Here is a 26,603-nt window from a genome sequence, read left to right on the forward strand (position 1 = left end):
GAAGAGGATTTCCATTATTTATTTGGCTAAACTTGCAATATGGCTGATTTTAAAAAGTGTTGGTGTGGGTAGGTGCTTGGGTGTGTTCACTGAAACAGTGTTCAGCTGCATACTGTTGGTTTTCCAGATTTGGTATAAAGCAAAATAAATTCCTCACAGTGAACCCAGCAGATAAGACCAAAGAAAAAACATTTAAACATTTAAAATCCTTCTAGGATCCTCAACGCGGTTTACAGGACCTCAAACCTACTTTACATAAGTAAAGATTTTTGGTTTTGATGAAATTACAGATTGTCTTTAAGCTGGAGTAGATACTTACACATACAGTCATCAGTACCACTGCTCAATCGAAAATAAATTCTCTGACCAAAGCATTAACCATGAAACACAAATTATAAAACAATTTAAAATGTACATTTTTGGGAGAAAAAAAACAACAAAACAAAAATATACACCTTGAATCTTATGCAAAATAAATACACTATGTGTGTGTATATATATACTTATATACACTTATATTTTCTTCTGGTTTGTTCGCTTCAAGTCCAGTAGATTCTTAAAGCTCGTTCACACACAAGCAAACATTTTCTTCCAGAGCAGACAAGACTTCCACTTCCATGGGCCCGACTCACTGGAAACGTTTTTACAGTTTTTAGACACGGATTCAAATGAACATAACTGCACAGTAACAGGTGATCCACCACCTTCAGTTAGTTGACCTGTTAAAGGACACGGGATCAACATGCAACATCTTTCTCTAGGTCTCTATAGATGACAATTAGCATTAACTGTACAACAACATGCTTGTGTTCTTTTCTTTTTGGGAGGTGGGGGAGGGGTCATCATGAGGGTTATAGAGAAAGGTCAAATGTCAATTTAAAGTGTTTGTTGTACATGGTGTTTAGTGAGTCCCTGAGATGCCTCTTGGTGTTAAAGGTCTAGATGCAACTAATCTGTTGAGTAGTTGAACCATGTTTCTTAATTTTATTATCGGTGCTCTTTTACCCTCAATCACCCTCGTCCCCCCCCTCCAAAAAAACCAAAACACCAGATTTACACACACACACAAACATACACACACTACATAAGTGTAGATTTTGAGAACTAAAATGACTTCTATAACTTGGCCGATCTCAGTGTGAGTCAGAGGATTCACACTGAGAAACTGTGTGAATAATAATAAAATGTCTTTGTTTGGTTTGGTAAGAATTTCATCCCTCCCAGAGACACCAACACCCTGTGCATCTTAAGGTCTCCTAGGGTTTTGTTTGGTGAGGACACTGTCTACGTCCAAACAAACACTGGCTAGTCCAGGGGTGACAGAGGACAGAATCCACAAGACTCCTCAGTAAATTCCTCACACAACCCCACACCCACACACACACACTTCTTTTGTTCATATAGTTGTTGACAACTGTTTTAACAGATTTAGGGTTTATGGTGGTAAGTTTATATGACTGTAGAATTTCAGTGTTCCTTGTGCTGTGGTGTGTGTGTGTGTGTGTGTGTGTGTGTGTGTGTGTGTGTGTGTGTGTGTGTGTGTGTGTATGCCTTAAAGTCAGACATCCCTTCCTGGATCCATCTGTCAGGTTGCAGCCAGTGTGTGTGTGTGTGTGTGTGTGTGTGTGTGTGTGTGTGTGTTGTCAGCTAATGGAGTTAATGGTGTGAGTGGGTATCAGAAGCCACTCTCGCCATGTGTGCTGTGGTTGGAGTGACGGGTGATATTGCAGTTTTGCTCGTTGAGGAGGGAGGTGTGTTCATCTGGCGGAGTGTCCGTGAGGGCCAGTGTGAGCGTGTTGTCCGAGGGAGACAGAGGGACCGTGGGGGTGGCGTTCTCTGCAAACGTCTTCTGGTCCGTATTCGTGTGGCCACTGTCTGGAGACTGCGGTGAGCTGTCCAACCGAGATGCAATGAGCCCGTTCTGATACTGTGATCGAGTGATCTGAGAGAGATACAGAGAGAGAGAGAGAGAAACAGTGGGGAGAGAGTAAAATAGAACCATAGGTCACTCCCATTATGCTTGTTGTAACAGCACCTCGGGTCCTACAAATGCATCACAAACTGAACCGTACAAAATGAAACTCGTGATTTTTTTCTAACTGCAAGATGCTGTGGTCTCACCTTAACGATCTGGAGGTCAGTCAATGCGCGGACGTTGAAGTCAGGGACGTACTGTGGCACCGGGGCGCTGTTGAGGTGTGTGTTACTACCGCTGATCGACTGAGACTCAATGCGATCTGTGTGGCTCAGAGATGCTGAACGGTTCAAACCACTGAGGTGAGATGGCGAGCGGAACTCTAATACACACACACACACGCGCGCACACACACACACACACAATTGTGTCAGGCAAGGATACACAAAAGCAATATGAGGAAATTCACGTTTAGAGTCAAGTTATTCATTCACACACACACACACCGCAGGCTGAACAAACATTATATACACAAGTGTGAGTGCATACTCTTCAAACACGCACGCACGCACACACACACACACACACACACACACACACACACACACACACACACACACACACACACACACACATACACACACACACACACACACACACACACACACACACACACACACACACACACACACACACACATACATACATACCAGGCAATATCAATACTTTAAAAGAGATTGCAAGAGACACAGAGACCAGAAAAGAGACACACATGTCCATTTTCTAATCTTAGGAAAGAGGGTCAAAGATGACAAGTTAAAATGACAACACAGAAATGACTAAAAAAGTTTCTGAAAAAACAATCAAAAAGTCAATGCACATTATACCAACGTTTGAACTGTGTGTTTAGCGAAAGATGAAGAGCTGCTAATCTCATAATGTCTTTGGTTCACATGCAGAGCTGTACTGACACAGAACAACCAAGTGAACACTCCCAAACACAGCTGCACATTTAGACACCAGGAGCACTGGGTAATGTGTAGATCATGGAGAATGTGGCTAGATGCTGTTTAAGTAGAGGCAGATACACTTTTCTAAATGATGCCCTACAGCTGGGACTAATGCTCTTACATTCAGTCCACTGTTGTACTCTGTTGAATGACTGTACTGTAACGTGTATGTAAGCTGCATCATCTTTAATGGACAACATGCTCTGATCTAACGCAAGTGTACATTGGTCATTCATGAACATGAAAACAAGCTGCCACCAGTCAGGTAACTTCTGGTGGCTCTTCTGGTAGCAAGAAGATACCAACACTGACTAACTGGTATTATGACCCCACATTCCTGAAATCATACAGCTCCGGGGAGGTAGGTTCAGATATGAGAATCTTACAGTTTCCTGTTACCTCTCCTCTAATAAGGAGAGGACACTCCCAAATAAATCACTTCTCGGATAAACACACGCTAAAATTAGCTAAAATTCATGCACGGTTGATCACACCGTCAGTGTGGGTTACTGACACTGCTGACTGTATATCACCATCGTCAACCTTTGCTTCTAACATTAGACACCAGCCCAACACCGCTGCCTTTAACACACACGCCGTTTCTCCCAACAGTTAATGTGTCCATCCTGGCTGAGGTTAGAGCAGCCCGACATGCCAACGGTTACCTGAGAAACGGGAGAGGAGTGAACGCCTCTTTAGAGAGGCGTGTCGGGGGTGAGAGGCTCTCACTGAGAGGTGGGGTGGGGGGTCGGGGGGGGGACAGGGAGAGAGTGAACGTGAGAAACAGAGGAACTGAAAGAAAACATTTGTGTGTAAAAGAGGAATGATGTGAGGAAGGAGAGAGAAAGAGAGGGAACAGTAGAAAATACCACAGAACACAAGAACAACGGACCCACATCTGAAGAAAGAACAGGCTGTAGTACTTAACTATCACCACTAGGTTGCAGTAATGCAACATGCAAGAATTACAAACATTCCAGCGCTCTCCTTGTTCAATGGGTGGCCCTTTGAATAGATTACACATGGATTACCACATAAAATTACTGTTGTAGGTTGGTCTTTGCGATACCATCATGGGCTTTATCGCCTACGTAAAAAATAAATAAATAAAATTAAAAAAACCCCTCCAATGATCCACCTGCTGAAAACTGACCACAGTTTTTAATTACTGATGTAGACGTGTGTGTGTGTCTTACCTAGCGTGGGAGCTGTAAGAGCCATCACACCATAGAAGGAAAAGGGCCCAGTCTCAAACTTCATGTTCTCATTACCAGTCTCCACCTCCACACGACCCTGTGGACCACACACACACACACACACACACACACACACACACACACACACACACACACACACACACACAGCTGTGAACCATTTACCCACACTGTCACAAACTACCAAACTAAATCTCATGACATTTTACATTACTAGGTTATGACAAACACGTCCTATAAACATCTTTACAAATGGTCATTGCATCCACAGTGGGAATATTAAACACAGTGAATCGCAACAGGATCAAGTCAAATCAAGTAGTTCAATTGTCAATTCTGCATATGTACAGGACATACACAGAATCGAAATTATATACTGTATCAAAAACTAAATCATAATAGGACAGTGACAAGGCTTCTGTGTTGACAGAGTGGAGAACATGGGACTGACTAAACACTGGGGTCTAAGACTGGGGTCTAAGACTGGGGTCTAAGACAGGGGTGCGTGAGTGTAATGTGTGTTCATGCACACCTGATTCCGTCCGTGATGTGTGCACGTGTTGGATTCAGTGAGAAGGGAGTGATTGACAGAAATGTGACAACAGCATCAACATAGCAGAGTTAATCTTTACCGAGACTGAATATCCTTACCTTATCTTTAACACTGACAACACACACACGCACAGACTCTACGCATGATGTGAGATACAACTGTATATATACACCTTTGCTGAACAGGTTAACAAATAACCTGGTATAACTATTTTCACATTCAAAACACACACACACACAGAGTCAAACTTGCTGCACACACTGTAAAAAAGGTCAAAGATCGTACTTGATGAGCATAAAAAAGTAACATACAAATAGTTAAACACACACTATGTGACCTACTTCTCATTCACTACACACACACACCCACACACACAAACTGTTTACCACTGCTGATTAAGTACAAAACCACATCAACAGAAGGCTGAAATATATGACATACTGTAGGGACTTGGACATTTTTTTCAAAATTATTTAATCACATTTAAAATAGTTTTATTAGATGCAGCACAATATAACTAAAAAAACGATCCCTCAATTGTCAAATTTGATCAAGCCAGTCCAAAGATATTCACATTTAAATCGGCCCTATTTTTTATGCAATTAACCTAAATCTTGCGATCAAGAAATGTGCGCTAGTTTTAACATGTGGCCATAGTTGCCAGGTTCGCGGTTTTCACGCCAAATTGGGCTTGTTTGAAAATCCAGCCGCGGGTAAAAATTCGAGAAGCCTCTCGCTGCAGCCTGTGTAGTGAATGAGAAGACATCCAACCCCGCCCACATCCAACTCCACCCTCTTCTCAAGTCCGAAGCCACGCCCATGTTACGTTCGAAACTCGGACTGTTTTTGCTCCCAGTAAACAGAACTGCCAGAACTATTTACGTGTGTTTTATAAGTGTTTTAAGTGCAGAAGTGCATTTTCAAGTACTTTAGCCTAAATTCCAGCACTTTTCAAATCTGAAACACAATACAACATTAAAATTGGTCAGGTAAATGTTCCTTCCCCTGTGTTTGAGGGGTGTTTCTTTATACTACCACATATCGTTTCAGGAGGACACTGCAAAGAATGTGACGCGCGCGAGGTGTGTGGAGTCGCGCGCTACGGTCACTCACGAAAGTATAACTAGCTTTATAGGGGAGACACGGAAAGGCATCGCTAAAAAGGAGAGCTCTTATGTGATTTAGGAATGTGGATCTTGTGTTTAAAAATGTCTTTTATAGAATTATTTGTTCAATTAATTGGTTCAACGCAGACAGATTTCTTCATAACTTATAATTAGTAGGCTTGAAAGTTACCGGATCGAGGCAGACAGTTCCCGGAACGCACCCTTCAAAATGAAAGAGTTCCCGGATCCTGTTCCGGCAGGATCCGGCTCAAATTAAGCCCTGATTACACCCCTTCTCCATTACCAACATTGCCAACATACCCCTTCTCTATCACCAACATTATCAGTAAACAGTAAACATTACCATTTTAATAATCAACAAACACCCCGATCAGAGTGACCGGGGGGCTCTGGAACTGCCAGTCTGCAGTCCAGAAAGCAGACTTCATCACAGCCATTGCAGCTCATCAGTCCCTTGACTTCTTGGCCCTAACAGAGACATGGATCACCCCAGAGAACTCTGCTACTCCTGCTGCCCTGTCATCTGCATTTTCCTTCTCGCACTCTCCAAGACAGACTGGAAGGGGAGGTGGCACTGGATTGCTTCTGTCCAGTTGCTGGCGCTTTACTCCTTGCACTTTCCCACAAATTACCATCTCAACATTTGAGTATCATGCTGTCACTGTACGCTTCCCAACCACACTTCACATCATTGTTGTTTATCGTCCACCCTGCACCCTAGGTAACTTCACTGAGGAATTGGACACACTTCTGAGCGTCCTCCCTAATGATGAAACTCTTCTTCTGCTTGGTGACTTCAACCTCCCAACAGATAAACTACAATCATCTGGCGTTCTTCCTTTGCTGTCATCATTCAACCTCAACCTCACCCAGTCTTCTCCAACACACAGAGCAGGCAATGTCTTAGACCTGGTCTTCACTAGACCACCTGCAGTGATGGACATTGCAGTAATTCCTCTCCACTGTTCAGATCATCACCTTGTATCTTTTTCCTTATCTCTTCCTCCCCACCGTCACACCCTTACTGCTACAGGCACTACCACCATCCGTCGTAACCTTCATTCCATCTCTCCATCAGTACTTGCCTCTACTATCACCACAGCCCTCCCGTCCCATGACTCTTTTTCTTGTCACTCCACAGACACCGCCACTGACACTTTATTGTCCTCCCTCTCTTCATCTATTGACCTCTTATGTCCCCTCTCTTCCAAACCCACAAGATCCTCCCCACCTGCTCCTTGGCTCTCGGACACCCTACGTAACAACCGACGAGAACTGAGGATGGTTGAGAGGCGATGGAGGAAATCGAAGCTTACTGCTGATCTTCGCTTGTATCAGTCTCTCCTGTCCCTATTCTCCATGGAACTAACTGCTGCCAAGACATCATTCTACAGAGAGAAGCTGGAGGCATCTACATCAGATCCACGCAAGATGTTCAAAATCTTCTCTTCTCTCCTCAAACCCTCCCCCCCTCCAACTCCCACTTCTCTTACTGCAGATGATTTTGTCACCTTCTTTGAAGAGAAGGTCAATACGATTCGCAGCACCTTTTCCCTAGTCCCTGTGCCCACTGTGTCCCCTCCTACTCCTCCCTTTTCTCTAACCTCCTTCTCTCCTCTCTCAGCTGAGATGGTGCTTCAGCTGCTGACATCCAGCAGTCCCACCACATGCCCTCTGGACCCCATTCCATCCACACTCCTCCAGACAATCTCCCATGAACTCCTCCCTTTCATCTCGACCATCATCAACAACTCCTTATCTTCAGGAATTGTGCCATCATCATTCAAGGCGGCTAGGGTGGTGCCAATCCTAAAGAAACCCAACCTTGACGCCACCAACATCAGCAACTACAGACCGATATCTCTCCTCTCATTCCTTTCTAAGATCCTTGAACGGGCTGTACACAACCAGCTATCCTCTTTTCTCTCACAGAACCAGCTTCAGGACCCCAACCAATCTGGCTTCAAGCCGGCACATTCTACGGAAACTGCACTCATTGCAGTAACTGAGAAACTCCATGCGGCTAGAGCAAATGGACTATCATCAGTTCTGATTCTGCTTGACCTTTCGGCGGCCTTTGACACAGTCAATCATGAGATCCTCCTGTCCATCCTCTCAGGCCTTGGTATCACTGGCAATGCATGGACGTGGTTTGCATCCTACCTGGAGGGTCGTTCCTACCAAGTAACATGGGGAGGATCAACATCCACGCCATGCAAACTCTCCACCGGTGTTCCACAAGGCTCAGTGCTGGGTCCACTTCTTTTTTCCCTTTATACCCGCTCTCTGGGTGAGTCAATCTCTGCACATGGCTTCTCTTATCACTGTTATGCGGATGACACCCAGCTCTTCTTTTCCTTCCCACCCTCTGACACACAGGTTTCAGCTCAAATCTCTGCATGTCTGAAAGACATTGCCTCTTGGATGGCAGCTCACCACCTAAAGCTTAACCCAAGCAAGACAGAGATGCTGTACATCCCTGCAAGAGCCAGTCCTCATCGTGATCTTTCTATCTCATTCGAGAACACCGTGATCACTCCATCCATGGAAGCGCGTAGCCTTGGTGTAGTTGTCGACAATCAACTCTCCTTCACGGCCCACGTTGCTAACACAACACGATCATGCAGATTCGCCCTTCACAACATTCGGAGGATTCGGCCATTTCTCTCTAGGGAGGCCACTCAGGTCCTTGTCCAGTCCCTTGTTATCTCAAGACTGGACTACTGCAACTCCCTACTGGCTGGTCTTCCTATGCATGCCATCAAACCCCTGCAACTGATCCAGAACGCTGCAGCTCGGTTGGTCTTCAACCTTCCCAAGTTCAGCCATGTCACTCCCTTGCTGTCCTCCCTCCACTGGCTTCCGGTAGCTGCCCGCATCAAATATAAAACCCTGGTGCTGGCCTACAAAGCAAAGAATGGTCCAGCTCCTCCTTACTTGATGGCCATGGTAAAACCCAGATGCATACCTAGAGCCCTCCGCGCCTCAAGTATGTCTCGTCTTGACCCTCCATCATCCAGGACACATGGGAGACAAGCATCCAGACTTTTCTCTGTCCTGGCTCCAAGGTGGTGGAATGAACTTCCCTTGTGTGTCCGAACATCGGAGTCACTTGCTGTCTTCAGACGCAGACTGAAGACCCACCTCTTTCAAGTGCACTTTGCATAATTATGCTTTGTCTATTGTACTTTATCGTCTCTTAATTCAGGTATTGTGCATAATTGGGTTATAGGAATTGTTTACTGTCTTTTTCCTCAGGGGATGTGTATATTCAGGTATAATTGTTGGGTATCATTTGACTTTCGTCTAGTGGTTTTTCCAGCTTAGAGTACCTTGTGTTCAGGACTATCTATTCTACCTTGGAGATTCCAAGCAACTACATAGCACTTTTGTAAGTCGCTCTGGATAAGAGCGTCTGCTAAATGCCATAAATGTAAATGTAAATTGTGTACTTATAGTAGCAGAGTTGCCAACCCCCACGCATTGAGCATGAGACACACACATTTGACCGTCTTCACACGCTCTCACGCCACACATCCGATTTCTCACGCCAAAAAAAAATCTAGTTTATTTACCTCTGATCTACATCTATGATTCAATGAGTTACTAGTTCGCTCTGGCACCAACCACCGGCGATCGATCTTTCGCGATATAATACTTTATTTGTGTCCATTTTATATCCCCCCGTCAACATTTTACGTTCGCCACCCAATAAATAAAAATAATGAATAACATACGTGGAACGATACACAAAGTAAACGAGGTATGTGTAAATTAAGCGCAACGACGTGTCTCTTGAACACTTGTGAGTTATTATGCATATTTTCAAGTACCACACAGTTATTCTCGAATGAAGAAGTAGTGGGTTGGCGCACGACAGCGCATTAGAGGGTGGAGTTGGATGTGGGCGGGGTTGGATGTCCAACTCCGCCTTCCTGCAGGCTGCAGCGAGACATACTTGAAAAATTCTGGGGTTGCGGGGTGCGTTTTTTTGGGCTACTTTTGATTCGGGCCACCGCGGGAGTTACAAGTCAACACAAAGAATCGATCGCAATATAATACTTAATTTGTCTCAATTTTACTCGCCACCCCCTCCCCCGTCAACAACTGGGCTTTGGGCTAGTTTAGGCTGCTGAAGGGCGGGTTTTACACTGACTTTGTGCGGGATATTTTTGTAGGACCTGGCAACCCTGGTTAGTTTTAGCATGTGGCTAGTCCGTGCCCGCCGTTATCATGGTTCATCGGACCAACACGTTGTCTTGGGAGCCTTAAAAAACTACCTTAAACTGTACAGACTGGGATAAAACTTCAGGAAACAATAAACAAGAATATAATGTAACGGTCCACGTATCTATTAATATATTTTGAACAGTCCCACAATGTTTTCGAACGGTCCAAACGCGAAGTTAAAATTCAAGCAGGCTCAAAAAGAAACAGGAGCGCAAAATGCGAATTCTTCTAACGGGATGAGAGAAAGCGAACATTCAGTTATGTCATATTATGAAAACTCTGGGAAGAATCCTCCTACAAACCGATGAAAACAGCGATTTTTTTAACCGCGCGCTTGCGATGACTGATTTCGCTTAGACAGCGCGACCGGAGAAAAATGGCCGCGGCTCAATCATTATCATGCGGAAATATCCAAGTCCCTACATACTGACATACTGTACAAGAATTCAGTGTGTGTGCATGTGTATGTGTGTACGTTTGTGTGTTTCTTGTTTTTTTTAGCATTTCACAAACTTTTATACAAGTAGCATATCTGTGCTATTAGTGCTATAAAAGCATTGATGGGCAGATACGCCCCACCTGTAGAGCTGGTATATCTCTCCTCCACTCCCCCTCTCCCTCTTTCTCTCCTCCACTCCTCCACTCCCTCTCTCCCTGAATGCCATTAAAGGTCAGTGGGAGATGTTAAGACTTGTGAGAAGCACTGCTGTGAGGTTCTGTTGCTAAGCTTCTTCCTCCCCCTCCTCCTCTTCCTCCTTTCATCCCACACCTTTGCTACTCGCTCCTGTTCTCCGGCTAACTCATTAGGTCACCCTTGCCCATCGTCGGGGGGGTGGGGGGGGGGGGGGGCGTAGAGGGAGGTGGGTCTCTTCAGAAAAGCAGTTCAGGTCAGAGGTAACTGCGCCGCTGTGGGATTCATCGTTCTCCTTCGGTGCAGAGTGTAGGTGTTTGGGCGGAGGTGTTTGGGGCGGAGGTGTTTGGGGCGGAGGTGTTTGGGGCGGAGGAAGCACGGTGCCCAAAATAATCGCCACCCGGATCGATTTCCTCCCCCGCTGTTTTTTCTGTTAGACCACAAAAATCATGGCTGGCTGTGAGGGGGGGGGGGGGGGGGGGGGGGGGGGGGGGGTGTCTCGGGGGCAAAGCTCCCAAACGTGGGCTGCCCCACGAGCGCCTGTGACAGCTGGACAGCTGGAGATCTCCAGCATTAAACTTTCATGAAGGTCACTCTGTTCTCAGCAAGAAATCAGCAGGTGGGTTTGCTAATTGTCTTTCAAGCCCCCCCACTTTGGGAGAAGCTCATACACCACAGTACATAACACCAATTCTGCTAACTGTATGAAGCCACTACACACGCCCCTGAACTCCGTTTAGCCAAGTGCGTAACGCCAAAAGCACATTATTGTACCCCTGAAGAGACACGTGGGGTTCAAGTGGTAAGTGTGTGATCAGGGAGTCATCTTACAGATTAACCATGACTTCATCCTGAAGAGTAAATGATCGACATGGAGGCAAAACTCAAGGTGGACATTAGGTGGACATTAACTGTGACATCTGGCCCGTAAACAGTGAATCTCTCATTGGGATTGTTCAGTCTTCAGGGCGACTACACCTTTTCTGGCCCCTTTGTTCGGTCATATAACTTCACTTCAGCTAAGCTCGGGGGGAATCCACACTTTGTGACCATGTCATTTTTCTGATGTGGTGCGTCTCAGAGTTGTTTACATGTAAACAGACCAGTCCCTCCTCCATAGTCAATATGGAACACTCCGTCTGTGGGCTCCATAATTTGCCCCAAGCTAAGACGAGGCCACCCAGACCATGCCTAATGCCTAATTATAGGCTAGTATTGACATAGCAAACACGTTAGCATGTTTCTTTGTTTGTTTGTGTCTATACAAGAGGGACGCTGTAGCAGAGACAGACAGACAGACAGAGAGACATGGTGATGTGAGGGGTTTACAACAGGCTTCAAGCTCACACACACACACACACACACACACACACACACAGGTACACACAAGGCTCAAACACACACACGAGGCTCATACACACACAGGTACACACAAGGCTCATACACACACAGGTACACACAAGGCTCATACACAAGGCTCAAACACACAAACGTACACACAAAGCTCAAACACACACACAAGGCTCATACACACACACAGGTACACACAAGGGCTCATACACACAGAGGTACACACAAGGCTCATACACACACAGGTACACACAACCGCATACACACACAGTACACACAAGGCTCAAACACACAAACGTACACACAAGGCTCAAACACACACACGAGGCTCATACACACACAGGTACACACAAGGCTCAAACACACACACAGGTACACACAAGGCTCAAACACACACACAGGTACACACAAGGCTCAAACACACACACAGGTACACACAAGGCTCAAACACCACCACACGAGGCTCATACACACACAGGTACACACAAGGCTCATACACACACAGGTACACACAAGGCTCATACACACACAGGTACACACAAGGCTCAAACACACAAACGTACAAACAAAGGCTCAAACACACACACAAGGCTCATACACACACACAGGTACACACAAGGCTCATACACACAGAGGTACACACAAGGCTCATACACACACAGGTACACACAAGGCTCAAACACACAAACGTACACACAAGGCTCAAACACACAAACGACACACAAGGCTCAAACACACACACGAGGCTCATACACACACAGGTACACACAAGGCTCATACACACACAGGTACACACAAGGCTCAAACACACAAACGTACAAACAAAGCTCAAACACACACACAAGGCTCATACACACACACACAGGTACACACAAGGCTCATACACACAGAGGTACACACAAGGCTCATACACACACAGGTACAAACAAGGCTCAAACACACACAGGTACACACAAGGCTCATACACACACAGGTACACACAAGGCTCATACACACACAGGTACACACAAGGCTCAAACACACACAGGTACACACAAGGCTCAAACACACACACGAGGCTCATACACACACAGGTACACACAAGGCTCATACACACACAGGTACACACAAGGCTCATACACACACAGGTACACACAAGGCTCAAACACACAAACGTACAAACAAAGCTCAAACACACACACAAGGCTCATACACACACACAGGTACACACAAGGCTCATACACACAGAGGTACACACAAGGCTCATACACACACAGGTACACACAAGGCTCAAACATCAAACACACAAACGTACACACAAGGCTCAAACACACAAACGTACACACAAGGCTCAAACACACACACGAGGCTCATACACACACAGGTACACACAAGGCTCATACACACACAGGTACACACAAGGCTCATACACACACAGGTACACACAAGGCTCATACACACACAGGTACACACAAGGCTCATACACACAAAGGTACACACAAGGCTCAAACACACAAACGTACACACAAAGCTCAAACACACACACAAGGCTCATACACACACACAGGTACACACAAGGCTCATACACACAGAGGTACACACAAGGCTCATACACACACAGGTACAAACAAGGCTCAAACACACAAACGTACACACAAGGCTCAAACACACAAACGTACACACAAGGCTCAAACACACACAGGTACACACAAGGCTCATACACACACAGGTACACACAAGGCTCATACACACACAGGTACACACAAGGCTCAAACACACACAGGTACACACAAGGCTCAAACACACACAGGTACACACAAGGCTCATACACACACAGGTACACACAAGGCTCAAACACACACACGAGGCTCATACACACACAGGTACACACAAGGCTCATACACACACAGGTACACACAAGGCTCAAACACACAAACGTACACACAAGGCTCAAACACACAAACGTACACACAAGGCTCAAACACACACACGAGGCTCATACACACACAGGTACACACAAGGCTCATACGCATACAGGTACACACAAGGCTCATACACACACAGATACACACAAGGCTCATACACACACAGGTACACACGAGGCTCAAACACACACAGGTACACACGAGGCTCAAACACACAAACGTACACACAAGGCTCAAACACACACACGAGGCTCATACGCATACAGGTACACACGAGGCTCAAACACACACAGGTACACACGAGGCTCAAACACACACAGGTACACACGAGGCTCAAACACACACAGGTACACACGAGGCTCATACACACACAGGTACACACGAGGCTCATACACACACAGGTACACACGAGGCTCACACACACACACAGGTACACACGAGGCTCACACACACACACAGGTACACACGAGGCTCACACACACACACACAGGTACACACGAGGCTCACACACACACACAGGTACACACGAGGCTCACACACACACACACAGGTACACACGAGCCTCACACACACACACAGGTACACACGAGCCTCACACACACACAGGTACACACGAGCCTCACACACACACACAGGTACACACGAGCCTCACACACACACACAGGTACACACGAGCCTCACACACACACACAGGTACACACGAGCCTCACACACACACACAGGTACACACGAGCCTCACACACACACACACACAGGTACACACGAGGCTCACACACACACACACACACACACACACACAAACACACACATTATCAGCCATTCTGAGCATGTGGCCTTTGCAGGACAAAATAGAAACAAATCATTACAAGTGTTTGATGTAGGTGGGAGCTAACCACACGACCACCTTTAACTGATGTAGGTGGGAGCTAACCACACAACCACCTTTAACTGATGTAGGTCGGAGCTAACCACACAACCACCTTTAACTGATGTAGGTGGGAACTAACCACACAACCACCTTTAACTGATGTAGGTGGGAGCCAACCACACAACCACCTTTAACTGATGTAGGTGGGAGCTAACCACACAACCACCTTTAACTGATGTAGGTGGGAACTAACCACACAACCACCTTTAACTGATGTAGGTGGGAGCTAACCACACAACCACCTTTAACTGATGTAGGTGGGAGCTAACCACACGACCACCTTTAACTGATGTAGGTGGGAGCTAACCACACGACCACCTTTAACTGATGTAGGTGGGAGCTAACCACACGACCACCTTTAACTGATGTAGGTGGGAGCTAACCACACGACCACCTTTAACTGATGTAGGTGGGAGCTAACCACACAACCACCTTTAACTGATGTAGGTGGGAGCTAACCACACAACCACCTTTAACTGATGTAGGTGGGAACTAACCACACAACCACCTTTAACTGATGTAGGTGGGAACTAACCACACAACCACCTTTAACTGATGTAGGTGGGAGCTAACCACACAACCACCTTTAACTGATGTAGGTGGGAACTAACCACACAACCACCTTTAACTGATGTAGGTGGGAGCTAACCACACAACCACCTTTAACTGATGTAGGTGGGAACTAACCACACAACCACCTTTAACTGATGTAGGTGGGAACTAACCACACAACCACCTTTAACTGATGTAGGTGGGAGCTAACCACACGACCACCTTTAACTGATGTAGGTGGGAGCTAACCACACAACCACCTTTAACTGATGTAGGTGGGAACTAACCACACAACCACCTTTAACTGATGTAGGTGGGAACTAACCACACAACCACCTTTAACTGATATAGGTGGGAGCTAACCACACAACCACCTTTAACTGATGTAGGTGGGAACTAACCATACAACCACCTTTAACTGATGTAGGTGGGAACTAACCACACAACCACCTTTAACTGATGTAGGTGGGAACTAACCACACAACCACCTTTAACTGATATAGGTGGGAGCTAACCACACAACCACCTTTAACTGATGTAGGTGGGAACTAACCACACAACCACCTTTAACTGATATAGGTGGGAGCTAACCACACAACCACCTTTAACTGATGTAGGTGGGAACTAACCATACAACCACCTTTAACTGATGTAGGTGGGAGCTAACCACACAACCACCTTTAACTGATGTAGGTGGGAGCTAACCATACAACCACTTTTAACTGATGTAGGTGGGAGCTAACCACAAAACCACCTTTAACTGATGTAGGTGGGAACTAACCACACAACCACCTTTAACTGATGTAGGTGGGAACTAACCACACAACCACCTTTAACTGATGTAGGTGGGAACTAACCATACAACCACCTTTAACTGATGGCACAGTCAACCACTCATGTCTCTGCATGATAGCGGTTCATCAGGAAGGCACAACACCGCTCGAGTCAGCTGCTTTACATCTGGCGGGAGCTCGAGAAGATCTAGAAGCCTCCTGTGAACCCGGGCTCAGGATGAGAGGACAAACATCCCTACAGATCCCCCCTCTCTGGACCAGTACCCGCAGGGGCACTAATGACTCTGCCTGCAGCGTAGAACGGAGCTTTCATTTGGACTTCACTGTGAGTGAAGCTTAGCAAAGCCCCCCCCCCCCCCCCCCCCCCCCACACACACACACACACACACACACACAAACAAACAAGTAAACAAACAGGTGATGCCAGGAGTCTTGGACCTTGTAACAGAGCCAAACGTAATTACAGACAGCAGGTCCAACAAACTACAGTAGGGAAACTCAATATACACTCTGTTTCATCTATAGGAAAGTCTGGAGCTTAAAAGAACGTCTAGAATCCAGGCCGTCCCTCTGATGTCTGAACTCAACTGTCTAGTGAACCATTTTTAACTGGCCCAGGCCAGACCACCTAACAGACCACTCAACAGACCATCCGACAGTCTCTGAATGTCCTTTAAGCTCTGCCTTTACATTATTTTGACCTGACACTATAGTGAGTCGCAGGTCTACCTACCATTTGACTTTCCCCATTTTATTCTATAAGTCTATATTTGGAACACTGGCACGCATGATTTCTGGGCTGCCACACCGCCGGTATCCCTAGATATTATTTTGGTGAGTGTTCTGAACACACCATTAACACTGATATGTGGGGCAGCAGTGGGTGTTGATTTGCACAGGTTAGCCAGACACACAAGTGTCACATCAGTCTTAGGGATTCAGATCAGTATACCTGTTGGGCTGAGACCTGGAAATAACCATCTAGCTGCAGTTGTGAGGAACTGATCTAAAGGATCTAGACGATCTTGAGGATCTGGAAGGGTAAAGCAAACTGCACATGACAACAGATGGTGGTATTAGCTAACTGTCTGGCGAGTGGATTACTCTGATGGCTCAAATGGACCCAGGTGCTCATAAAACAGTCCAACCAACTGCTGCCAGACCCGAACCTGATATGAACATGGAGATCTCTTCAGAACTGCTATGAACGGGGCCCCAAGCAGACGGCCAGAGTGTGTGTTTGACAGAGGTCTCAAGTAACGAAGTACAAATACTTCGTTACCTTACTCAAGTAGAAATTTTGGTTATTTATACTTTACTGGAGTAATTATTTTTCAGCTGACTTTTTACTTTCTACTCCTTACATTTTAAAAATAGCCTCGTTACTGCTATTTAATTTAGACTTGTTTTCATTCCGGCGTGTCATCGTTAAAAAAAACCATATCCTGACTAATCGCGCCATCCGGATCGAGTGAATTTGATTGTGATTGGATGAGAAGTATAAACATATAATATTCTGACACCCTATTGGTTTGTACGTGATCCATCGCACCTGCACACGTCACATCACACTCCAGCAAGGACGTAGCAGACGTATGTAGCTTAGTATAAAAATGTCCGTGGCAGACTCAAGAGAGTTTGTGTGAAGTGTCCCAACTAAGCACCAGCGAGGAGGTTGGTAGCCAGGATAACCAACCAACCCTTGTACTAAAGTACATTCATTTTCAATGGGCATATGTGCTCATTTTTCAACATTAACATTTTAATATAACATTATATTCATTATGGCTTTTAGAAGAATGGGGTTTTTGGGGAGGTGGGCTAGTGCACTATAGACCCCTGTGGTGCAACGTAAGCTTTTGTCCTTAATGCTTTATTTTTCTTTACATTACTTTTACTTTTATACTTTAAGTAGTTTTGAAAGCAGTACTTTTACAATTTTACTTAAGTAAATAGCTTGAGTTGATACTTCAACTTCTACAGAAGTATTTTTAAACCCTAGTATCTATACTTCTACCTGAGTAATGAATGTGAATACTTCTGACACCTTTGGTGTTTGGGCCAGAGTGTGTGTGTGTGAGTGGTCACCTGCAGTATGAGGACGAAGAAGTCGACAGCTTTGCCGCGCTGGTAGATGTAGTGCGAGACTGAACGCTTGTCACTCTCATTGAACTTGATCTCCTGGATCACATCAGGGTATTTGAGGATCCTCAGTAGGATTTTATCTGAAACCTGTGATGGACTGAATAAATTCACCTCTGCCAAGAGTCAGAAAGAGAGAGAGAAGGAGTAAAGAGAGAGAGAGAGAGAAAAAAAAGGAGTAAAGAGAGAGAGAGAAGGAGTAATGCATGGGGAAAATAAATGTTGACAAAGAGTGTGAGACGATGAGCTCACCCCCCCACAGCATCAGCCCACTTTAGCCCCCCTGACACCTGAGAACAGTGGGGCTTGATGCCACCAGCAACCTACGACCCATCCAACACTCAGCGGGATGATGGTACTGCATGAGAAGATCTCAGAAGATCAGGGGCCACAAACACCTCACAGATACCACAGCACAACTGACTTTAAGAGACCATCTCTAAGGTCTAATTTCTCAGTTGCTGAGATCTTTGCTTGTTGCTAATAATGGGTCTAAAACGCAATTCCCTACGCAGACTGGAATGTGACCCCTCAAAACCCAAAACCCACCATCTGAACCCAACACCTGTGGTGTCATTTCACAAGGGCAACTGTTCAATTGAAACATGATTGGCTGTGCACCTGTGGCGAGGAAGCGGTGGGCAGCCAATAGCAGCTGAGGAGAGATCTTGACTTTTGATTCGCTCTCATGCTTGAATGCGGAGAAATCACGCTTGTTCTTATTGTGTGCCACTCGCTTCCTGTTACGGTTGTCAGCTGGAATGACAAACACAGAAGGAGAACCAGTGAATAATAAACATTAATAAACAACAGTGACAAACAAACTGTAAACTAACAATTCCCCTTTGTTTCATGAATGACTCCAATATTTTATAAGCAATGCTGTTCATCATGACTAAGTAAAACAAGACGTGTGTCACTCCGTGTCACACACAAGTCATTGTGCAAGTTAAACTGCCTGAGCGTTTGGGTGTTTGCAAGTCTGAGAATTCACTCCCAACAGTTACTCACTGTAAAGGTCAGACTCATCTAGGATCTCTGATTTGATGATCTCCTCGATGACGTCCTCCAAGGTGACCAATCCCAACACCTCATAGAATGGATCCCCCTCCCCTTCATTGTTCACCTTTTGCACAATAGCCAGGTGAGACTTACCTGTGTGAAAACAATTATATATGTCAAACTGCCCAGTGTGTAGCAAAACCACCATGTGGTTCAGGCTCCAGCTTGTTATCAAACTGACAGCAGTACTTACCTGAAATATTAACCATAGCGCAGCTAACTAAGCTAACGTGTTTCACAGTCGTCATCAACCTCATTTGATTATAATCATCATATGTGAGCTCTGAAGCACAGACTGAAACAATGTGCACATGTTCACAATGGCATTTTTAAACATATAGGTCAGAACAAGACTGACCATCTTTTTTCTAAAATTAGACTGGGAGAGGTAGAAATAGAACCAGTGTACTGGCCTCTTCATACTGGTACAACTGAGAATAATGCTGGTGCTACTTCAACGAGGAGAACTCATATAACCAATCAGACTCATTTAGCCAATCAGAAGGACTCGTAAGTAGCCAGAAGGACTCATATAACCAATCAGAAGGGCTCTTATAGCCCAGGAGGAACAAGGAGAAGCGTATTAACAGGACAGACAGAGCGAACACAGAATGTGGGATTATTAAGAGCAGAGTGTTCAGTTCATTTACTGAATGACTAAACGTTCCTTGAACAAGTCCTTGTGTTTCTCAACATTGTACAGTATTACAAAGAGGTATTAGTATTAGTGCTATTAGTATTCCAGTACTACTACACGCCAATGTGTATAGTTACTTCTACTTCTAGTTACTTCTATAATCACTCCATGTCGTAATGACATGGCTGAAATAATGAAGATATGGCTGTGATCTCATTCTTTTATTGTAGACATCATAAAACTTAAATGTTTGATTCATCAGTGCATATGACTTTTCCACATCATCAGTCTTAAAACACGCTCGGGCCCAGAGATGGTGACATACACACATTTACAAAAGGCTTCCTCTTTGCATGGAGTGCTAACTTATACTTATGCAAACGCCAGCAAACTGCGTTCACAAAGTGGTTTTCACAAGAATCAAAACAGCCCATGCAGTGATTTCCTATACAGAACTGGTTCTGTTTCTGCAGTGTCATTTAAGGACCTGGTGGTCACCACCGCCCAGTACTGGCTGGAGATTTCTCAGAATTCTCTGAAACGTTTTAATGAATATGCCATGGGTGATGAAGTCCCCAAATTCTTTGCCATTTTAACTTGAGGACAATTATTCTTAATCTTCACAGAGTGTTGACCTTCTTCTGAAAAACTGCATCTCTGGTTTGTTCTTTTATACCCAATATCATTACTGACCTGTTGTTAATTAACCTTGTAATGGTGACCCATTATTCAAATGGTTATGAATTTGTTATGAACTGTGAGTTGTTGCACTCGTCCTAACATGAAGCGTGACGTTGGCATCAAATTCAAAGTGTGCATACATATTCAACAAAGAATATTCGTTTCAACATCTGATATGTAGTGTGGTATTAAATACAGGGTGAACATCATTACCACATCATTTAAATTTGCTTGGTTTTATTTATTTCCATTTTACACAGCATTCCAGCTTCTCTAGAAACAACACTCTCTCCGTCTTTGTGTGTGTGTGTGTGTGTGTGTGTGTGTGTGTGAGTGAGTGAGTGAGTGAGTGAGAGACTGACAGAGAGAGATACAGAGTCACAAACAAACTGAATAAACAGAGTAATTCAATCTACACACGAGTCCCACAGCCCACAGCATGTGACTGTAGGACACATTCAGAGTTGGAGGTTTGAGGACACTGTCCCAGACCGGCTGGACGCTTCAGGACCACCAGAGTGTCGAGCGCTGCTGACACACACACGGTCTCCCTACAGACTCCTGAAACACCAGTGTCTTGTGAGCGTAAATTAATCTGAGAAGTTATCCGAGATATGGACTGATGTGAAGACATTCATAGTCTCTCTCCCTCTTGCTCACACACACACGCACACACACGGCAATTCTCGCTGACTCATCGGTCCCTAGGGTTAAAAACAATGTTGGTCTTTCTTCCTCGTCCCCTTCTCCACTAGCACACTTCACTTGTTCCCTCTAGTCCTGCACCCTAGCCCTAGCCCTAACCACACACAACTGCCCCACAGGGGCCACGTTAACGTCCTCCAACACTGCCCACCACTATGGAGGTGGAACAGGAGGGCGGAGACTGAAGGTGGAGTAGAAATATCTATTTGTAACAGGAACCGATCCAGCATAACATGTAAACAAGCAGATACAATATGCAAACACAATATGCAACACTTAGTTTTACTGTAAACAGATGTAGACAGATGGGTTAAAGTTTTGCCAAGAGGTCAACTCCCCGAACCTGCTGATCCGGTTACCGAGCTGCCCTGACAACTTTAGCAATTTAGTGCCAGTAAATAAAATAAAAGACAGGGTGTAAGAGAGTGGTTACAAGCAGGTTACCATCAAATAATGGACCATAAAATATGAAATTAAGGAGTTGGACAGGTTTCTTTTTTATAAAGATCAGACTCCAATTCAAACTGGATGCAGTAACTTTATTTAAATCAAAATTCCAGCAGCTTTACCAAAGTTCAGCCTGGTCCTCTTCATTTAAAAATGTGACATATTCAAAAGTAAAATAATTCAATCTGACAACCCCCTGTTCCTGTTTGAGCTCTTCCCACCAGTGTTTTAATGTCCATTTCTTGTTATGTCGAGTAAACAAGGGCGAGATGATGCAAGACCAGAACATTGTGCAAGGAGGCGTTTGTAAGGAACAGGAAATGTCCTCCAGTATTGTGACAGGCCATATATGGACGCACACGTTACCCACAGTGTCTCGGTTAGACACGACCCACAAGAACATACACGGCTTTACCACACTCAGGCCACCTTCGCTGTGTGACATACTGGAGACACTCACAGCAGGGACGCAAACGCAGTGCTAAACAACAGTTCAGATGTGGTTCATAGACTAAATAAAATTGCACGTTCGTCTAATCAAATGTTCACAGTTCCTCCCTGAAACAAGAGCAGAGTGTCTGGTCAGCACTGTGTGCTTGGCTCTTTTGCTAATCTATAGATGCCTAAATATTGAACGACAACGCGATAAGTGCAGACAGATGAGGGCGATGCGTGAACTTTCCCCGTGTTTCCCTAACCAGTCTGTTGTTCCACCTCTTCCTACATCCATCTGTCCATCCCTCCATCCCTCTTTTTCTCTGAACATGCACACTCAGCATAGGAAGAGAGGGGCAGTCATGGCCTGGTGGTTAGGGAACTGGTCTTGTGACCGGAGGGTCGTGGGTTTGATTCCCAGACCTGAGGCCATGACTGAGGTGCCCCTGAGCAAGGCCCTTAACCCTCAATTGCTCACTTGTATAAAAAAAAGAGATAAAAATGTAAGTCGCTCTGGATAAGGGCGTCTGCCAAATGCCATAAATGTAAATGTAAGAGAGAAGAGGAAGAACACGTTTAAAGGACACTATTGTTGGAGTGATGCTAAACACACACACACACACACACACACACACACACACACACACACACACACCCCTTTCCAGGGCGTGGCCATGGCAGGTAAGGCAGAGTTGAAAGGGCAAAGGTGAAAGAGCAACAGAAAAAGGAAACAACACAACGGAGGCGTCTCAGATCAGGAGGCCCAAACCTGCAGCTTTATTTCAGCGGGCTGCGTTCAAGTTATAACTGACCTGGGATCAGATTTCTCTTGTGCACAGAGATCATAATCAATATGCTGCTAAAGGCAAGAAACCAACCCAGAAACAGTTCAGTGACACGTTCTGAGCCTGTGGCCAGACGGGGGAGGGTGAGCGGTCTCTTGTTTCTGGAGGACGTTGAGGTCTTCGCTCAGTTACAGTCAGATGTGACGCGTTCACAAAACAAACAGGTTCCAAATGTGTAGAAATCAGACACACACAACCTAATGCTACAAACGCTAAAATGCAGAGATGCACGGATGGGAGGACTGTGGTCTCAGGTGTTTTGAGGCTAATGGTCACGTCTCCACTGACTTAAACACTTGCAAACACACAAATCGATTTTGCTGCTCACGGCACGTTATTTGGCTGATGACCGACAAAGAGAGAGAAAAGAGCTGAACTTACGTAACACAGACACGTGCACGCACGCAGACAGACAGACAGACAGACGTGCCCAGCCAGCAGTCTGAGCAGGACCGACACACGGTGCCCTAACACTGATGCTGCAGACAGGCCATACAGGGTGAAAGGTCACGCCGTCAGCAACAGACTGAAGAAGTTCAGCTAGAACAGACTGAGGCTAAAGGCCGTTAGGAAAACACAGACCAAGGACCCGGCCCGGTTCAGGGCCTCATTGGGCCTGCGGGCAACCTGCCACGGTGTAGCACGAGCAGTCCCGCAACTCCAGTGACATCCTGCCCAGCCAACAGCAAGTGTCCTGCTATGTCCTGCCAAGGTGAGCAACAGCAGGTCCGGGTGAATCGGTTCTGCTCCCAAATCAAGACTGTAACGGGACCGTGGGGAGAATCATGGAGTCAGATGTCTGCTGGCAGCACAGGACGTCTGGCCTCCGCCCCCGCGTTACGCTCACGCACTTAATAACACAAGTCATAGCAACGGTGAAGGTGCACACCTTCTGGAACAGATACAGAGCTGCCTGCTCTACCCCGACACAGCTGGCCCCGACACAGCTGGCCCGACACAGCTGCTCCCGACACAGATGGGCCCCGACACAGATGGGCCCCGACACAGATGGGCCCCGACACAGATGGGCCCCGACACAGCTGCCCCCCGACACAGCTGGCCCCCGACACAGCTGGGCCGACACAGCTGGGCCGACCAGGTGGCGAGAGCAGTCGTGCTGGTCTATTACGTCACTAACGCCCATGGCACGAGCTACATGAGCTAAAACACTCAAAAACACAGATGATGACCACGATAGTTGAAGAGGTGATACTGTTATAACCTGGAGAGAGACGAGACAGAGCCAGCAGGTCAGAGCTTTATTATGTGCACGTGTGCACGTGTGTGTGTGTGTGTGTGTGTGTGTGTGCGTGTGTGTGCTTCAGCAATCAGCATGAAGTGAAATAAGTATTAAATTAACAGATGGAGCATTGAAGAGCTATTTGTATCCAACTCAAAAGCCAGAGGTTTCTCAGAGGTTTCTCCTTCATAGGAGGTTTGCCTCTTGGACCAGTGAAGATCTCTGGCTGCTCTGAGGGACCCGTACGAACTGAAGTCCTGCAGGATGTTTATGTGATTTGGGCAAAGGGAGGAGGAATGGTACCGAACATCACACACACTCACACGCAAGCACGCTCGCACTTACTCACTCACACACACACACACACACACACACACACACTCACACACACTCACACACACTCACACACTGATGATCAGACCTCACACCTTCACTCAGCATCACTACCCGTGACGTGTACGAGCCTGAATATCTGACCCACCTGACCAGCCTCTGCAAAGCCAACTGACCTTTCTTAAACTCCTCCAACATGGAGTCCAGTTTGGTGTCGTGGAACACGAAGTGCACAGGGTGGTTGTAGAACTTGGTGATGGTCTTCAGCGTGGTGCAGTCGTCCGGGTCCACGAAGGCCAGGTCCTTGACGAAGAGGATGTCCACGATGTTGGTGCGTTCGTCCTCGTACACGGGGATACGCGTGTACCCACTCTCCATGATCTCAGACATGGTGTTGAAGTCCAAGACGGCGTCACTGTGGATCATGAAACAGTTGCCCAGCGCGGTCATCACGTCCTCCACCGTCTTGGTCCTGAGCTCCAGCGCCCCCTGAATCATGTTCATCTCCTCCTTCACCAGGTCGTTGTACGGCTCGGTCACCTTCAGCATCTCCACCAGCTTCTCTCGGTTGTAAACCGTACCGATCTCCTGGCCCAAGACGCAGTCCAGGAGTCTGCTGACGGGATATGACAGGGGGAAGGTGACCAACATGAAGAACTTGGTCAGGAGGATCGTGTTGGCGCCCACAGCCAAACCGTGTCGAGAACACAGAGCCTGGGGCACGATCTCGCCGAATATCACGATACCGATAGTGGACGCCACCACGGCGCCGAACCCCGAGCCGATCAGGTCGTCCAGCAGGATGGTGAGGGTGGTGTTGACCAGCACGTTGCCCAGCAGCAGCGAGCACAGCAGATAGTTCCCCTCCCGCCGGATGGGCTCGATCTTGCGCGCGTGTTTCTTCTCCCGGTCGGTGCCGCAGCTCTGGACGATGCGCAGCTCCATGGGGTCCAGGGCCATGAGGCCCAGGTTCAGCCCGCTGAACATGCCGGACAGCAGGAGGAGACAGCAGATCAGGCTCACCTGGAGCCACAGCGGCAGCAGCGACTTCTTCTCCTCCACGACGCGCAGGCGGCCGTCCTCGCCCAGCAGGTACCAGCCGCCGTCCCGCTCATCCCGCACGCACAGCCCGAAGTCCCGCCGCGTCTCGCTCTTGCGCAGCGCCTTCACCTTCAGCCTCAGCAGCCCGGAGGTGCCGCGCGCGCCCACGGCCATGCGCGCGCCCACCGAGACGTCCCCGGTGAAGTCCACGCACGTGCCGTTGCGCGTGGCGCCGTGCGCCTCCTCCCCGAGCTCCGCGAACCGCACGCGCGCCCCGGTGTCGTTGGCGAGGCGCAGCCCGTAGAGCCGCAGCGACACGTCGCTCCGCTCGGTCACCTGGATGACGCCGTCCGCCGCCGTGCCCGCGGGCTTGTCGCTGCCCTCCAGCCGCATGCCGAGGACGCGCCGCTCGCCCCCGTCCCCGCCGCCGCCCTCGTCGTGGCCGCACACGCCGGACCACAGGAGGAAGGACGCCGCCAGCACGCGCCCGCGTCCGCACCACCCCGGCGCCATGTTTGTTTCTCTCCCTCCGCGAGACGGGAGGTGACGTCACCCGCTGGGTACCGCGCGGCCCGCCCGCCGCCGACGTCACACCAATGACGCGCGTCACCCCGTCGACGCGAGCGAGCCCCCCGCGCTCTTAAGGAGGACCGAGCGCCGCGCGTTTTTAAGGTGGACTGGATTCGTTCAGGGATTCGGGGACGTTGACGTGAGTGGAAGGTGCAGGAGCCCAAACGATTAACCAAGCGTGATAATGCAACAGCATCGCTAGTTTGTATTCTTCTGTTTATATTTTAGCACATTTAAATGCCTTACTAGATTATTGG

At 46.9% G+C, this 26,603-nt stretch overlaps 1 protein-coding gene across 2 annotated transcripts; it reads right to left on the reverse strand.

The window, feature by feature from the left end:
- LOC143491151 (metal transporter CNNM4) lies at positions 1–26,304 on the reverse strand. Of its 2 annotated transcripts, XM_076989937.1 has the most exons (8): positions 24,912–26,304; positions 19,362–19,505; positions 18,972–19,106; positions 18,297–18,466; positions 4,122–4,218; positions 3,591–3,653; positions 2,122–2,297; positions 1–1,942 (listed from the first exon to the last, which is right to left on the reverse strand). In XM_076989937.1, the coding sequence occupies exons 1-8, from the start codon at positions 26,287–26,289 to the stop codon at positions 1,676–1,678; spliced, it is 2,430 nt and encodes an 809-aa protein (XP_076846052.1). In that variant the 5' UTR covers positions 26,290–26,304; the 3' UTR covers positions 1–1,675. The 2 variants fall into 2 exon arrangements, with proteins under 2 accessions (XP_076846052.1, XP_076846053.1); XM_076989938.1 differs by lacking the exon at positions 3,591–3,653.
- Positions 26,305–26,603: the final 299 nt, after the last annotated feature.

Source organism: Brachyhypopomus gauderio, unplaced genomic scaffold, assembly GCF_052324685.1.
Source record: "Brachyhypopomus gauderio isolate BG-103 unplaced genomic scaffold, BGAUD_0.2 sc71, whole genome shotgun sequence".
Lineage (NCBI taxonomy): Eukaryota > Metazoa > Chordata > Actinopteri > Gymnotiformes > Hypopomidae > Brachyhypopomus > Brachyhypopomus gauderio.